The sequence below is a fragment of the Melanostigma gelatinosum genome (assembly GCF_949748355.1).
Source record: "Melanostigma gelatinosum genome assembly, chromosome: 2".
Classification (NCBI taxonomy): domain Eukaryota; kingdom Metazoa; phylum Chordata; class Actinopteri; order Perciformes; family Zoarcidae; genus Melanostigma; species Melanostigma gelatinosum.
Window position 1 is genome coordinate 11,202,237 of NC_136635.1, and position 16,651 is coordinate 11,218,887.

At 40.4% G+C, this 16,651-nt stretch overlaps 2 protein-coding genes across 2 annotated transcripts in view; one reads left to right on the top strand and one right to left on the bottom strand.

The window, feature by feature from the left end:
* Window positions 1-6,402, bottom strand: part of myom2b (myomesin 2b) — a 29,777-nt gene extending 23,375 nt beyond the window's left edge. The window contains exons 1-5 of the mRNA XM_079283185.1: window positions 6,286-6,402; window positions 4,227-4,330; window positions 1,546-1,603; window positions 1,123-1,277; window positions 795-881 (exon numbers count right to left, since the gene is read on the bottom strand). Of these exons, the coding sequence (XP_079139311.1) occupies window positions 795-881; window positions 1,123-1,277; window positions 1,546-1,603; window positions 4,227-4,309 (383 nt within the window). The 5' untranslated portion in view covers window positions 4,310-4,330; window positions 6,286-6,402. The remainder of the gene's footprint in view (window positions 1-794; window positions 882-1,122; window positions 1,278-1,545; window positions 1,604-4,226; window positions 4,331-6,285) is intronic.
* A 1,906-nt stretch (window positions 6,403-8,308) lies between these two features.
* Window positions 8,309-15,030, top strand: rnaset2 (ribonuclease T2). The gene is made up of 10 exons (XM_079288850.1): window positions 8,309-8,430; window positions 10,321-10,393; window positions 10,498-10,552; window positions 11,676-11,731; window positions 11,978-12,035; window positions 12,369-12,433; window positions 13,050-13,163; window positions 13,388-13,433; window positions 13,590-13,664; window positions 13,824-15,030. Exons 2-10 carry the CDS (start codon window positions 10,323-10,325, stop codon window positions 14,016-14,018), a joined length of 735 nt encoding a protein of 244 aa, XP_079144976.1. The 5' UTR covers window positions 8,309-8,430; window positions 10,321-10,322; the 3' UTR covers window positions 14,019-15,030.
* The last annotated feature ends 1,621 nt before the right edge of the window (window positions 15,031-16,651 follow it).

Genomic DNA, 16,651 nt, shown 5'->3' on the forward strand with positions numbered 1-16,651 from the left:
GCTGGAAATTTGGAAGTCAAAAGGGATGTATCCTCTAAAGTCTTCGAGCCTATTTTTTCCACTTATAACACACAGCATTCAGTGTAAATGGGAATCCATCCTGTGAATTTTAGACCACACAGGAGGGTGATGGGGTTAAGGAGTATTTATTGTCTTTTTAAGGAGTTAGGGTTGTTGGCTGAACTGTGTGTAAGTAACAGACAGACGGCGCTAAAGGTGACTGGATCCAAGGAGATAGTGATGACTGAAAGAATCCTTGAGGATCACGTAGCACTGAAGTCAGCACTCGCAACAGCTGAGCTTCCTAAGACTGGAGGGAGAGCGTTCAGTCAGCTGACTCAGCTCACTTTCGTTTGAATCTGTGCACCGACCCTGGGACTGAACATTTTCTGATGATTCAATATTTAGTCTTGGGATAGGCGACAAGTCGGTCAAAAATTATAGATCCTACAATTGACATAATGCAACTCAAATCTTTCATGACACATTACACATTTTCTACCTGATAAACACCCTGATATTTCAATCTCCATATCTGCAGTCTATAACGCATGTTTTCTCTTAAATGTATACATTTTGACATTACAAAGCTCTCCCCAGAGCCACAGAAGACGTTTTACAACTGCTTTCACAAGCCGAGTAGTACTAAAACCGTATCAAGTTAACTGACCTTTATGAGTAAAATTGGTGAGTGCCCATTTTCATATTAAAAAAACAGCTTATCAAGTGGTCAAAACCACCGCAGGATACCTTTTAAAATAATTTTTAAAAGTCCGTTTTTTGACTTATTGCACCTTGGGATATCCAGAGTATGGATTCCACCTTTAGCTTCATACAGGTACGGTCCACAGATCAAGCACAGGATCACACCATCTTTATACCTGAAATAGAGAAAAAATGATTGCTCACTAGCATAAAGACATGTGGAACCATAATAGAAAACATTTTAGCAGCAACTTTAGGAACAGATCTACAATCACTTTTATATCTTAAGAAAAAAATAAACAGATGATAGCTAGGCCATCCTATTCTCATGAAAGTCTTCGGTTGAGTAACTGTCAAAGAAATAATTTTATTAAATGACCATGTTAAAATAAAAAAGGGTTTCCAGGCCTTACTCACCATTTTACAACAGGCATGGGGAAGCCCTCAACAGTACAGAAGAGTTTGATTGGAGTATTTTCAAACACGGTGTGGGATCTGAGTCTGGCCATGAACTGTGGTCCCTTGATCATCGGCTCCTCGTGTACATATTTGTCCATCATCTTTGTCCTTACCTAGACAGGGAAACAAGAATACCAATAAGCAAATAAATAACATACATCTCTTACTCACACACCCGCCACATTGCTATATTTTCTACATCTATACTCAATTATATTCCAACAAATAAATATTAATACCATATTATCCACCTACAACTATTTTTAAAACAACGCAGTTCAACTACTATTGTCTCAATAAGTATATAGTACATATAATAACACACAATTGTCATTGAATGTTATATGCAGGTCTGGACAGGGAAAGTTCATAAATTCTTACCACTTCCTGGATGCGACGTCGTGTTCTGTGCTCATATCGTTCCTCCATCGCCTCAGAACTAAAGACAAACAGTAGGTCAGTTTTGCTGACAATCAATGTTGTCCGTCTACACAGGTGGTTAAAATGTCATTTTGAACATGTACCCACTGTCTAAAAATATTCAAGGCGTGACAGTAGCCTGATATAAGGGCGCATCTCTGCCCAAATAACATTTACAGTCAGTAACACTAGTTTCAAAACAACAACTGTTTGAGAAAAACACCTTGTGCTGTTGACAGTGCATGGGGCTTCTTGACGGTTCACTTATTCAGGTGCCTTGCAGCCCAAATAACAAGCCTCCAAAGGAGCTTTAGTGCTGTGCTGTATGTACGTTTGGTTTGATATGTGCAGCAGGTTGTATGCAGTCTATAGCCAGTGCTTGAAATCTGATTCTACATTGTTTCTTGCCGTTTTTGTAACTATAAAAATACTTTTAAATAAAGATAATCCATCACATTCAAAGCTACATGAGCAAAGATGGTGGCCTCTAGCAAGCTCTGCAAACCAGCTCACTTTTCTCTGTAGAGCAGAGCACCTACATTTGAAATTATTAGTAAAAAAAATCAGTACTGATCCACCAATCCCACCTTCGTATTGGAGCATGGGCTGTTGTGTCTGTGGTTGCCATATTAGGATTACAAATGACTTTTTGGGGGGTTGGGAGAGAAGCCCAAAGCTTTTAATCCCTGCGATCTATAAGACAGAAGGGTATAAACCTGATTCATGCAAAGAATGCAGGACACCTTCCATGAACTTCCCATGGTAGAGACAGAGAGGTAAAGCCTCCCTGACTGAGCCTGACTTTACACAGCAGCCTATCAACACTCATGACTCCTCTGTGAGGGGGGAAGAGACACCAACGTAACAGAAATGTCATAGGAAGGCTCTGGTGGCTGGCATCAGAGAGCCTTGAGCACCCAAAATACAAGCTTTTTTAAAGAGGGTGCATTACAGGATTACTGCTCAACATCTGTGTTCAAGACATGGCAGTCTGAGCTTCAGAGAGTCGTCAGCTTTAAATGTGGTTAGTATTGTCTGCCTGTGCACCATTGGGCACAGGAAATATGATCAGGCCTTGAGAATCTCAAATAAATAAACTGACATATTGCCGTCATTTGTAAGCCGAGCCTCCTGGACAACAACAATAACTGCTGTAGATTTGTAGAGTCATTTTTGTCGAGAACCATTGTGGCTGACACAGCTGTTTAAGAGAAGGACAATGATGTATCACAACATCCTCCCTGTTTTTCGCTGCTATACACAGTCTCTTTGCGCTTTGCCAAATCTTATATTCTGCAGACTATGCCACTGAAGGCCCAACCCACGAGAGGCTGCCCCAGAGCTGGCAACAGGCCTGTTGCCTGCGAGCAGGAGATTGTCAGCGGGGGAGACACAGCCAGCAGTGGGAAGCTTTCACGTTTCATCAGTGCGTCCACAAAGCCTTCAGGCCTGATGTCATTCCACCACTGCCACCGCAAAATGGAGGGGAGCACCCCCCAGTCCAGAGAATCAGCTGGCAGCAACAGACAGAGCAGTTGGTTTGGGCACCACTGTGAGGGGCCATGTTGCATATTAAGAGAGGAAGATGACCAAAAGTAATGTCTTGTGTTGCAGGTGGATGCCAGGTTGGAGTATGATGACAATTTAGGCAGCCTGTGGATGTGTTCAGGTTTGTCCAAATCAGCAAAATAAGAAAAATGTCAGGCGGCTGCTCCGTAAAGGAGAGTGGGTAAACCTATGAAAAGAACAGACTCCATATGCTTTGTCACCGACACAACTAGGACTGATTCTATTTGAAGAAGAAGAAAAAATATCATCTCTTGTTGTTTAATTGTGCCTGGATTTGTTGAACGGTCTATGGAGGAATAATTATTTTGAAGATAAATTTGACAACTTATATTTCTTCGGCAAATCAGTCAATCAGTGTGCAGGGCACGATACACATACAAGACTTGAGTTTGAAATAAAAGACAAAGGAATCAGTTTGGAAAATAAGCTCGACATGAACAGTATGAGTAACAAATAATTCAACACCTGCCAATGAACACTTTGTTAAAAGAGAACTATAAGTTTAACAAAGACAGTCTTGTGTCTGGTTAGCTGCTTATTAGCAAAAACAAAAAAGAAGCAAAAAGAAGTGAGCAGCAGAAATAAAAAGATGTTTAAAGGTGTAAGTACATGAAACACACAGCACACAAAAACAAACACGAATACCAAAATACTACATAGTTACCAATCACAGCAGCACTAAACAGTTGCAGAATGTTACAAAAAATGTGTTAGCCGTATCTGTGGAAAAGGCACGAGGATCAGACTTGCTGCTTAGAAGTTTGGACAGCCTCTCTTCAGCATGAGAAATACTAAAGTTCAATTGGCCTTCATAGCGCCAAAAAGGATCGATAAAAAAAAAGAAAATTAACTCAAAAAAATGCTGTGTTTCGAAGATGACCTTTGGACAGTCATTGTAAAAAACCATTTTCAAGTTTAGCGTGGCCAGCTCGGGATTAGTCTTGTATTGATGTTAGTTTTATGTTAACCAGGTTAGCCCTCTATTCTAACCTGTAGTCAAAGCTTACTAATGTTAGAATACTACTGTTAGCTTCATGTTTTAGTTGTATTTAGCATTCGAGTGTAACATGTACCTGCTGTATTCTTTAACCACATATTTGCTCTGTTTGTGGTGGTATTCATGGTTGTAATTCCCACGTTTCATCAACACTGACATGGTGACACTGTAGATATTGACCTGTTGGACCAGCAAGAAAACACACACACACAGACTGACTTGGTCACAAAGTGCAGCAGATCCTCACCTACAAGTCGGACCTGCAACACAGTGACGCCAACATACACAAACACAAGGGCTACCAACCCTAAAGGACTGTCAACGTGACTTCAGGAAGTTGATGCACTCAATGATGCTGTCATGAAGACAACCAAAGGAAGGACAGTTTGTTAATAATCCAGAGGAACGTGTATATTGATTTAAAGACACACATGTACATACATAAAGAAAAGGCATGGATTTGGATGGAGTCTATTGTTGGACCAGCGATGTATATGAACAGTAACTGACCGAGTACAGCTGCACTTTCCATTACGTTGACAACTCCAAATTCAGCATGAGCAGTTGTATATTCATTACAGTTTTATATACAGTGGTGGACTGTGAATATACAGTTATTTTCAACTTTAAACACAAGTGAATAAAACACGACTAAGTGAAATATGACAGGTTTGTTACTTAGTGTGAGCTCTACTAAACAGCTCTCATCATAAGATGTTTCTATTATTCACATCACATCCTGCACTGGTAAGACTGAGACATAACATGGCATGAATAAAACTGATGAGACAAAAAAAGAAAGCCAGGGAACCACAGCTGCACACGTATTCACTGGCAGTTTAAGCTGTTGTGTGTCTGACATAAGACGTTTTACAGTACACAACGCAACAGCATAACTTTGACATCATGCAGTGATAGCGGCATTCAAACATAATTGCCTCACCAGAAATAAGGCCAGATGAAACATGAAGCGATTCTCCCTGGCCAACCTCACCCTGAAAGCGACTGAGACGTGCTCCGATGGCAAAGACATTCCTCTTTACCACATCTCTGAAACACTTAACCCATGTTTTACTCACTTCTAATGTCTTAAAACCGCTAATCAAGCAGCCAGACAATCAGATAGGTGATATGATAATGCCCCCAACCCTTAAAGGCAACCCCTAAAGGCAGTCCTGGTTGAATCATGGTGTTGTGCAGTAGAAGAGCTCCATAATAATAATAATGTCTCACAGAAAATGTTCTTCACCCTACTCAAGGAACAACAAACCAGCGTCCCTATTGTCTCTTGTGAGTTTGTACAGTTTATTTATGCAACACTCTCTAGAGCAGTGTCACAAAATCTAAATCAAAGCTGCAGACATAGGGAGACGTGCTTCCAAAGAAAATCAGCATTACATTCGACTGCCTTCAGGCAAGTTTTCACTGCAGACTTGTCATATTATAGTCCCATCTGCCCTACACCTCACTGGCTGTCCTCTGCCTCTGTCAGTCCAGCCAAGACTGTAACAGCACAAATGTCTGCCGAATGACACCCGAGCCACGCCGCCTGCAACAGTACACCTCTGAAACGCTCAACCATAACCGTAAAAACCTCTGAACAGTTGCTATTTGGACACCAACACTTGCTCAATAGTGGCAATTTTAATACAATGGAATAATAATGGCTCCTTTGTGTTATAAGTTCGTTATTTTAAGATCAAACAAAGTCAACAAGGTGTGAGTCCCAGAACTACACACCAGCAATTTGTGCACTGAAGCAACAGTCCTAAGTGTCCCCACCGAGTTTTATTCTCCAGAGGGACTCCATTTTAACCTATTAAGAGTCTAACTATGAACACAAAGAGAACTGTTGTGTCTCAAACACGGCAATTATCTTCAAAACAGTAGTTCACTAATTTATTCAGATTGAATTTCAGCACATCCTTCATACTTCATATATCATCATTCTTCATTCATCACTTTGAGTATCATCAGCTCTGGTTAGGGCCAAACAACATCTCTTGGTCTTTCCCTAATTCCTCCACCCCACTAATCCCACCAGCTGCACTTGTGTTTGAAACAAGAGTAGACTCAAAGCTGAGGATACAAAGGTGATAGAGAATAAAAAGAGAAGGAAATTATAGCTTTCTTACCCCTTGAGATGTCCTTTGCAGCGACTTCGGTCGACAGCCTGAATCCACCGGGAGTCAGCCTAAACCAAGTACCAGGCCAACAAAAACCACCACCCGCCTTCACCCCACCCCCACCTGCCTTTCCCTGAGGCCTAATAAGGAAAGAGAGCCTGCCTATATATAACCAGTATCCTTCAAACTCAGGGCCACCACAAGCAGTCAACTCTTTGATTTTAGTAGTTAGCCCACTTGCTGTTTTCTGGGATGTTAGCTCAACAACTGATGCTCATCAACTGGTTATTCAAGTGTACCACCTGATCTAGACAATGCAGAGCATCTGTTATGGGGGCACTGCCACATTTTCAGGCAGCATTTTTAGAATAGGCAGCAAGACAGTGAGCTTATTCAAGAACCACATTGCAACAAGGCTGCTCACTCTAATTTCTTCCATACCATCATGGCATAGTTGACGAATTATAAAACATACGTTAGGGAGTATTTCAGAGCTGATAGAGCATGCACCTTAAAACTCTGAAAATGTATTTTAAATTCAATGTTGAAACATGTATCCACAGTAGGCCTATATGGCCGTTTCACACATAGATTTAAATCTTTCTAGCTGCACTTTAACCCGTATTTCCGTCACTTTGTAAGCTCTTTCTCCATTTGAAAGATCTTGAGACACTAAGTCGCATGCTGAACTTTGGCCAGGGCCTATTTATAAAACTATAGCTACAGTTACAGCTAGACTATTCCTGACACAGTGGAGGAGCAGTGAAACACATCTCACATCTGAGGCAAAATCAACTGATGGGAAAACATGGAGTTACACTTGAGAAAAGAGATTGAGAGAGTGGCAGGACGGTGGCTTTGGTGAGAGCGTGTGATGTGTTAACAAGGGCGTAGAATCAAAAGGAGGAATGACGTCTGTCTGAGGTCGAAAGAGCCCTCTGTTGGTCATGTGCAAGCACACTGTAAACGCAGCCCATTGATACTTTTAGTACATTATGTTGTTGGCTGACAGTGAGATGTTGGTGAGCCACGGCTCCACACTAATGAAGTGGCACATTTTTTATTAAAACTACTAACAAGATTTGTTTTAATGCATAAAAATACAATCTTTTCTTTTCTAAACATTTTAATTGTGTGTTTTCATGAAGAAAAAAAAACATGAATTACAATAACAAAGTAAAAGGATAATATTTAGAATTGTTTATGGTTTACAGACTTCAGAGCGGTTGAAATAAGTTTTGTGTGCATGTACACCCTGATACTGCCTAGAGATGAATTACTGTAAATCATTTTTGGTGAACACATTGTGAAACTGACACTCTCCATTGACACTCTTTATGAAGACAGCTGTACAATGTCACAAATTCTGTTGCCTGATTGTGCTGATCAGACATTTAATCTGGTGTATTCTCTCCCAAATCTGTAAAATTGTCTTCATCAGAATGCAGTTGTGTTATAAAAACTGACAATTCTGTCAAATGTGAGTTGGTAAATTAGAAAACATATTATTATTTATTATTTGTCTTCAATGTAGATCAATATATCAGAGCTTGCTGCTGTAATACTTTCTTGTAAAAAAAAAAGAATCATAAAATATACATAATGATAATACATATAGATACATACATATATATATATATATATATATATATATATATATATATATATATATCATTAATGTACTTTATATGAGAAGAGTGCAATAAAAGAGTAAAATAAAAAAATAATCATAAAATATACATAATGATAATACATATAGATACATATATATATATATATATATATATATATATATATATATATATATATATATATATATATATATATATATATATATATATATATATATATATATATATCATTAATGTACTTTATATGAGAAGAGTGCAATAAAAGAGTCGATCGTACACTGTTACATCAGCTAACCTGCTGAACAAGGACTCGCCGGCGCGGTCCGGACCACAAAACAAGCCAACCCAACCACTCTACCACGTGACGACGCACGACGTCAATGGCGCACACGTCAGTGAGTCGCCTGCGGGACATCAACAACACAAGTCCCTGTCCTGTGTAATGCACAGTTTTCTACATGATGACCTGCGCAACACTTCAGTAACCACCACACATTTGTTTTGCACACGTATCCGGCAGAAGGTGAGTCATATGTAAACATTATATTTGTTTAAATGTAAAGGTTGTTTGGTTTAAACATGAAGTCGGCATTACGCTCGTTGTTCACGTTTGAAGAGTCGTTCATTTAAACAATGGAGTGGTCTCGTGTGACGTCACAGTTTAGCTGTCGGCCATGTTGGAGTACACACAAAGCCACTGGCATGCACGGCTGAGTCGCATAACCTATCGGTGGTGAACTTTTGTGCTGTCTTTGGTTGTGGCAGCAGAGCTGATAGAGACAAGAAATCATTCTTTCGTTTGCCAGCGGTCATTACACATCAAGGAAATGACACGAAGGAGCTATCCAAGCGACGTCGCGAGAAATATCTCTCGAGATATAAAGGAATGGAATTTGGCGTACACTAGAGTATGTGCGGATCACTTTATAAGTGGTCAGTGATTTTATTTGCAAATTCGTTTGTTAACAGTATTTAATAAAGGAAATATAAATTAAACTTGGACATGAGAAGGTTACTGAAGCTTCATCGGCCCGTGACAGCAGTCGGTGCCAGAGACGTGTCGAGCGTGTACAACAGGCGGAACACATAGATGCAGCCTCAGCATTGCTTGATATCAGTTTAACGTCGGATCATATATATATATATGTATATGTATATATATATATATATATATATATATATGTGTGGGGGGGGGATGAAGTTAGGAGTTAGTTGAAAGTGAATTCCTACACACACGCACACAATGACATGCATGTACAATGTAAACAAACACACGTGTCTGTTTGCACTGAGTAAACATTGAATATTGCTAAATATCGGACCAGATCTGTATATATTTACCCTCCCAATGACGAGATGAGAATTGTCGACGACCGTTGCTTTGACGTCTCGGACCCATCCACTGACAAACTGATTATAAGCGTCGAGCCCTTTGTAGCACTCCAACTCGTCTTTTGTGTAAGGACTGGGGGTGTTCACGAGATACGTGTAGATGTTGGCGTAGTTTACCGATGGAAGATAAGTAGGATCGGCACTGAAACGATCTGCACTCATCGTATAGGGATCCAAGTTACCAATAACCTTCAATTTGGCCAGGTAGCGAACCTTTGATGCACTATCCAGTGATTCAAAGTATGGTATTTTCGCCGCACTTCCTTGTTTACTCGCCGCCATGTAGGATCTGTATGTACTCCAACATGGCCGACCGACCTCGTAACTAAGGAGATCGTGACGTCGGTGAGACCACTCCATAGTTTAACGTTCTACTTACGATATTATTGATGCCATGTTTCTAGGACGTTGCCCGGATGAATACGTCTTTGCCACAGTGACTTTGTGGGTTGTAGCAGCGCATGTTCGCCGATCATTATTTCATGATAGTGGGAACTTCAGCCTGAGTTGCGACAGTGTACAGCCCATGTTAGAACAAGTTGAGTATATATATATATATATCTTTAGATAGATAAATTGTTCGCCTGATTGATATTCTCTAAACTGGTCCTGGTTATGTGTGGATACGTTTCAAACATGTGATGTTTGTGTATTTGAGGGAGAGGTTGCTGTGTTAAAGGTCTGTGTTCGTTGTCTAATTAAGTGGTCACATGCGGTCTAAATTACACTCACTTAAAGCTAAAACTATCATTCTGCGCATGCGCCAGGTTATCTTGCTTCGTAATCTAACATCGTCTAACATCTACAATTTCTGTAACACAGTTCAATCAAAATCCATTCTTATAGAATTGTACTTGAATGCATGAATTCTCCAGAGTCACAAATATTTTATTTCATCAATTCTACTCTCTGGACGTTGTTGTTAGTGCTATAATGTGAATGTCGGAGGAACCTGGGGTTCATGTTCAACACTGAGTCCTGCATGAAAGCAGCTGTTGACAAATCCATCATCTTCTTTCAGACATGAAGCTCTGCTCCCCTCTTCTGCTCGGCCTGGCAGCAGCCCTGTCATCCGCCTTCGTGATTTCACCTCCGTAAGTATAACAAAAGAATACACTGTGCATGGAGATGAATATGATGGTGGATGCCCTAGTGAACTGCTGTTATTTTAATTCATTAAAGTGTGCATGTATTTCAGACACATTTGGACCAAACTGATCCTGACCCACCACTGGCCAAGCACATTCTGTAGCGTGAGTTTCTTTCTGCCTTTACTGTTTCTAGGATTAAATTCAACTGTGGCCTTCTGTCGGGGAATACAGTGACTTAAACCAAGAGTAGAAGAGCAATAATGAAGGAGGAGGACGCTGGCCACTAGGCTAATACATGCAGTATAGAACGCTATAGGCTTTGTGCAGCATTTATGTGACGACAGAATAATCGTAAAGTTTAGCGCCCGACTAAGGAAATTAATGTGAATATCCCCACAAATCATGCAGCATCCTTAGCCCAGTCATAACTGTATCTGTGGGCCCAGCCAAAGTACTATGTCTGTTTAGATCCATTTGTGCACCAGTAAAGATGAACCCTGTTGTAAAAGGGTAGTATAGATAGGTCCAAATATTGTCCAAGAATGTTACCTATATACTGTATAACTGAGTAAACGTTTAATCTTTGAATATCATGTGATTTCTGTGTTTGAGTCATGAGACAGGCTGTGTGTCAACAATCTGCTTTGATGAGGCAAGAGGTCTTTCAACAGAGGAAGATGCAGTTTTAACCAAGTCTCGATACAAAACACACATCCCGTTTTATGCGTTTTGTATCATGTGCCCTGTTGTGCGTCAGAAGGTTTGGCAAGATTGTGGTCTTGGTATGACACGTTTATGTTTCGGGTGGCAAATGTTTTGCCATTCATTTGTTCTGGGTCTCATTTTGCTCAATGATTGACAAATTAAAATTCTCAGTATGAGATTCTATCGAGGCAATTTTAAGACGTTTTATAATCGCAATATACCAAGACTCAACTGAGGAGATGTGCTTGTAGATTCTTAACTGCAACGTTGCTGCAGTTCCACTCGACAGTGCGAGTTTCCTTACTGGGAAAATGTAGAACTTTATCTATTTTAAGGGCATACTGTTTGTTTAAAGGCTTGGACTTATTGTTCATTTCATGTCTCGCAATCATTGTCAATGAAACGGTTCATCTAAGAACAATAAAAATGAATCACTAACAGAAATAATCATTAATTGCAGCCCGAGTAGCTGCTCTCCAAAACTTGCTTTGTGCTCATTTCAATTATACCAATAACATAATGAAGTGTTAGGTTTATGCGTCCAGATGGAATAACAATAAAAATGTTGTATACATTTCAGATGGAACAGCCAGTTTGTCATCCCAACATCAGCTACTGGACACTCCATGGACTTTGGTATGTTTATGTGTGGTTTGGATCAGATGGGAGTGTCCTATTTTCATTATCAGCATGGCAGATGTTAACAACTACCTGTTAGGTATTGCCACTTTAAAAAATGGTTCCGGGTAAATGTCCTGTCTGAAAATGTCATGAATAAGTCATTGTTGCCTGGTTGTAATTCCTGTTTTTACTACTGTTCTCTCTCTGCGAATGAGTGGGCAAGTGAGATATCTAACATTGTGAATCTGAACTGTTTTCCAGGCCAGATAAAGGGATCGACTGCAATTCATCGTGGCATTTCAACTCTTCTCAAATAGAGGTACAACACCGTTCCGGCTCAGTGTGTCGTTATAACTGGGTGTCAAATCCAAAGTAATGAATATGTTCTTTCTGTAAAACAGTCCTTTTTAATTCATCAAGAAAAACAAACAGACAGCGGTTGCACTGATGTCAATTGGCAGGACAAAGAAGAAACGGGAGAGTACTTCATACTCTTCAGAAAGCTGAATGAAAAGCTCTTTTAATCTAAAGCACATCAAACGGAGACCGTCTAATTTGGCGTTACTAATTTGGGAGGGTAAATGTTATTCTCCTTTTCTTTAGCTGGTATACTGATGGATAAAACAAATCTGTTTTGGGTGTGTTCTCTCAGGACCTGCTTCCAGACATGAAGAAGAGTTGGCCTGACTTGCTTAACCCCTTGTCTGCTTCATTCTGGTATTATATCAATCGATCCTTACATTTTCTGTCTGATACTTTCTTCAGTCTGGTATGTTCTAGTTGTATAGACTATATTACTGTGTCACTACCACATTATTAATATCTTGCATTTGTCTATTATGTATTTAGATGTGCAAGTAATTGACATAGTGATAATAACTACTGTATTACTGTATACTATTGCTGATTGTAGTAGTGGAGATTGATGTAGTTCAGTCCACCATACCATGTTGTGTACACAGCCACACATTTCCCTTGGCCTATGAATACTACAAGCATTTACTTCCATTTCTTTCTCTGACAGCAATATACAGCCTACCTGCCTTCTTGGTACTCTACTGCATAATTATTATAAAGTACATCCAATCTCTCTATAAATCTGGGAATACACTTTAAAATGCTGCTTCATGCATTTATAGACTGTTGTTGACAAGCACACTGTGCTCAGATATGTATTGTAAACCAGCTCTGACCACAGGATCATATTCAGAGTTTTTGTGGAGTCTAGTCATGAATGTTAAGCATTGAGATTGTCATCATCATGTACTGTACTCCTGGCATTACTTTGTACTCAATTATTGTAAAAGCTATACATGCTTGTTTGTTTCAACAGGAAGTATGAGTGGCACAAACATGGTACATGTGCAGCCAAAGCAGCTTCTCTGAATAGTCAACATAAATACTTCAGCAAGGCACTGGAGCTGTACCACAAGTTGGATTTGGACAGGTACCGCACATTCACACCCGCACACGGGCACATACACACACTTCTTTTCAATGCTTCTAGTTCTAGTGTTGTCTTGATGGTACTGATCAATATTAACCCTGCAGATGTTTGCTGTCCACAGAGTAGTTCACAGAATCCCAACTACTGTTGTATGCTTATTCTAAAGTCACTCTGGATGAAAGTATAAACGCCTCAAATATAAACCTGAGTTTCTGTTATTGTAGCATCCTGAAGAAGTTTGACATTATCCCTTCAGAAACATATTACAAAGTAGGTATATTTATATTTTAACATTAAATTGTGTGTATAAGTTGTATAGTATATCAGAATCTTAAATATTTGTTATGTTAGGAATAAAGTGCCTCATAATAATAAGATTGCCTCCCAATTTTGCTCTTCTTCTCTTCCTAATGTGTCCGGGTGTAGCTTTCACAAATTGAAGGAGTCATAGAGAACTTCTACAACGTCAAACCTAAGATCCAATGTGTCCATCCATCAAAGGTAGAAACATTTCATTCAAATCATGAAATTATGATTTGCTGTTGGGTGTTTTGCACTTTACAGAAATGCATTTTTCTGTCAGGCATCAGTGTATTTAAGCTGTGTTTCAAATGTCAGCTGATGTTAGATTGTTAAAATGTGTGTTTTTGTGTTTCACAGAACGCTGATGTCCAGGTTTTGGGGCAGATTGAGATCTGTTTCAACCCTGACTTCACCCTCATGGACTGTGAGAAACAGTTTGCCACGGAGAAGATGTCTAAGGGAGACTGGCACAATCTCATTGCTGATAACAAGGCATCTGGGTTCAGTGTGTGTGACCATGATATGCCAGTTTACTACCCACCTCCTTCATAGAACACACACATGTGCAAACTGAAACACAACAGCACATTACAACCCTACTTCAACAAAGACATAAAAAACTAAAACTGCACTGTGATTTAGCATGTGCGCACACACTCACTTCATCATAATTACATTTTGCTCAGGAATGGCAATGAACATAATACATTTCAATGACAAATGTCAAAGATACCCAATCAGTGCAGCCTGAAAACATTTTGAACTGTGTGACAATTCTGGCTGTGACAGGTACTTGAAAACAAAATCTCCTTTTAAGTGCATTGCTCTTTTTATATCCTACAAAGAGCAGGACACACGCTCCACTACTACGTAGTGCTTTAATGGAATCATGTCCCGTCCTGACCCTCGCTCGTACGTGAATCCGACATAGTGCACGGCATGTTTATTTCCATTGCTCAAAAGGGGGCATCGTGAGTTCAGGTCAGGCAGGTGAACAGTTTATGTACTGTATCTTGTTGGCAAATGAGTTGCATATCTTGTAACATCTGGCCATATTTTATATCACATCTGTGTGCTTATGTGCCATCTATTAAGTGGCATCTCTTTTTTTGCGGGGCTGATTTTTAGCTACATTATGATGATTACATGTTACATGTGCTGTAGGCCTGGTTAGGTCTGCCCATGTTGCTAATAAATGGCTGTTGGTCACATTTGTGAACTTAAAACCATTGAACCAATGTACAGACTAAATGAAATATAGTATGTGGTGTAATGAGTAAATGCTACAGCGCTCTGTTTTAGTAAATATGAGTCCAAATATCCAAGTACTTTGCCATGGAAACCTCACGACCAACACTAAACACAAGTTGATTTATACACCATTGTTGTCACGTATGCTCTAGGCCTGCACCGTACAGATGAAATACTTGTTTCTCAAGGATGTAGCACGTGATCTAGTGAACACTACCTAATCCCAGCTGATTTTTACAATTACTTGTTTCTATTGACGCCGTTTGACAATTGCTGTTTTTGTGCATCGATAAATCAATTCTCTTCAAGCTGAAAGGTCATTTTTTAAATGTCAATAAAATATTGGATATCAAGTCAATCTACACATTAAGTCGTTTGTGAGTTATCATGTGACATTCAGTATTGATTAAGGTGTGTCTATGTGCATGTTTAATCTATGTGATAGAGAGTGAAGGAAACCTGTGAATGGATATAGAAAACTGGTGGCAGGAGTCAGTTTGGTTTTAAGGTGCAGCTTAACCTGTCTCTTTCTATGCATGCAGCATAACGCACAATAGTATAGCACTATGCCAGTCTTTCTATCTCTCCACATCTACTCAGTGGGTATGAATATTAATGTTGTGATCTCCTTACAGAGCCTTAATCCTCCCGGGACAAAGACACCAGTCCATAATCCTGAATCTCCTCCCACAACACATCACAGCAGAGTGACTGGACACATCTGATTACATTTTCAATTGTGCTAAAATGCCTTGAAACTATGGGCCAGCAATATTCGAAATGTGGTCCAAATCCTGTCAAACCACAAGTTTGAGGATTACAGTTTAAGCGTTTGATGGCGAATTACTCTGACTAAATAAAGAAGATGTTATTTTAGAAATAAATTAAAGCCCACATCGGCTAGACACTTGAACAGGTAGAACAGCAGTCCTGACCTCAAACCCCCCCTCTCTCTCTCTCTGGTTATGCAACACTGCAGTTCTGCAAAGCTGCTGATGTGACAGATCCATGAACCTACACACACGCACACACATGCCCAGTGATCAACCAGATCACGATGTACACTGTGATTGCTTCCCTTGCATCTGTCGTCATTATGGATTGTAACATTGATTGCTGTCCTCAAATTAAATTCGGATGTAATGTCGCTGAATCTGAGCCACAGTATTTTCCAAAGACATCTACTGCTATGCTGCTTATAGTCTATGTTTACGCTGCTATTTGTCATGTTTTATTCAGTCTCTGTGTTACTGGATGTCAGGCAGGAGCTAAAGAGAAGGGACAGAGGAAAAGGGAGACAGATAGAGGTAGCTGGGTTACACCATGTGACCCCGCCAGCTGTTGCTTTATGCTGGTGGGAGTAAAAAAGAGAGGGAGGTGAGAGGCAGAATCGGGAGAAGGAGGGAGGGAGGGGTCAGGAGCTTTCCGGCACACAATGTGACTGGTGACAATCCCTTCTGCAGAGAGAGAGAGAGGGGGAGAGAGGGAGGCAGCAGGGGATGTGAAGAGTGAGCTCACACACACACCTCTCCTGATTCAGCGGAACAGCTTTATTCGTCACCTCTCGGGCAGCCTCACGCAGCGAGCCGGCTGCAAAGCACAAGACAATCCCAAACGCAGCAGCACCTGCCCCGTCCGTCAACCCATCTGTCTGTCTGTCTGTCTGTCTGTCTGCGCCGATTAACGGCTCTGTTACAACTCTGACTGCATGTTTACTGGCGTCGACTGCGTTTGAGAGGCGGAGGGGTTGGGGGGGGGGGGGGGACACGACATCCAGAGAGACGAGCAGCGAATGTAAATAACAGGGAAACTAAAAAGCGACGACTGCATTGAGGATGAGCCAATGGATGAACTGCGGGACAAATAGATAACCCCCCCCCCCCCCCCCCCCCCCCAAACAAAACTCTGTTTCTGCATCGCTACCTTGGGACCCT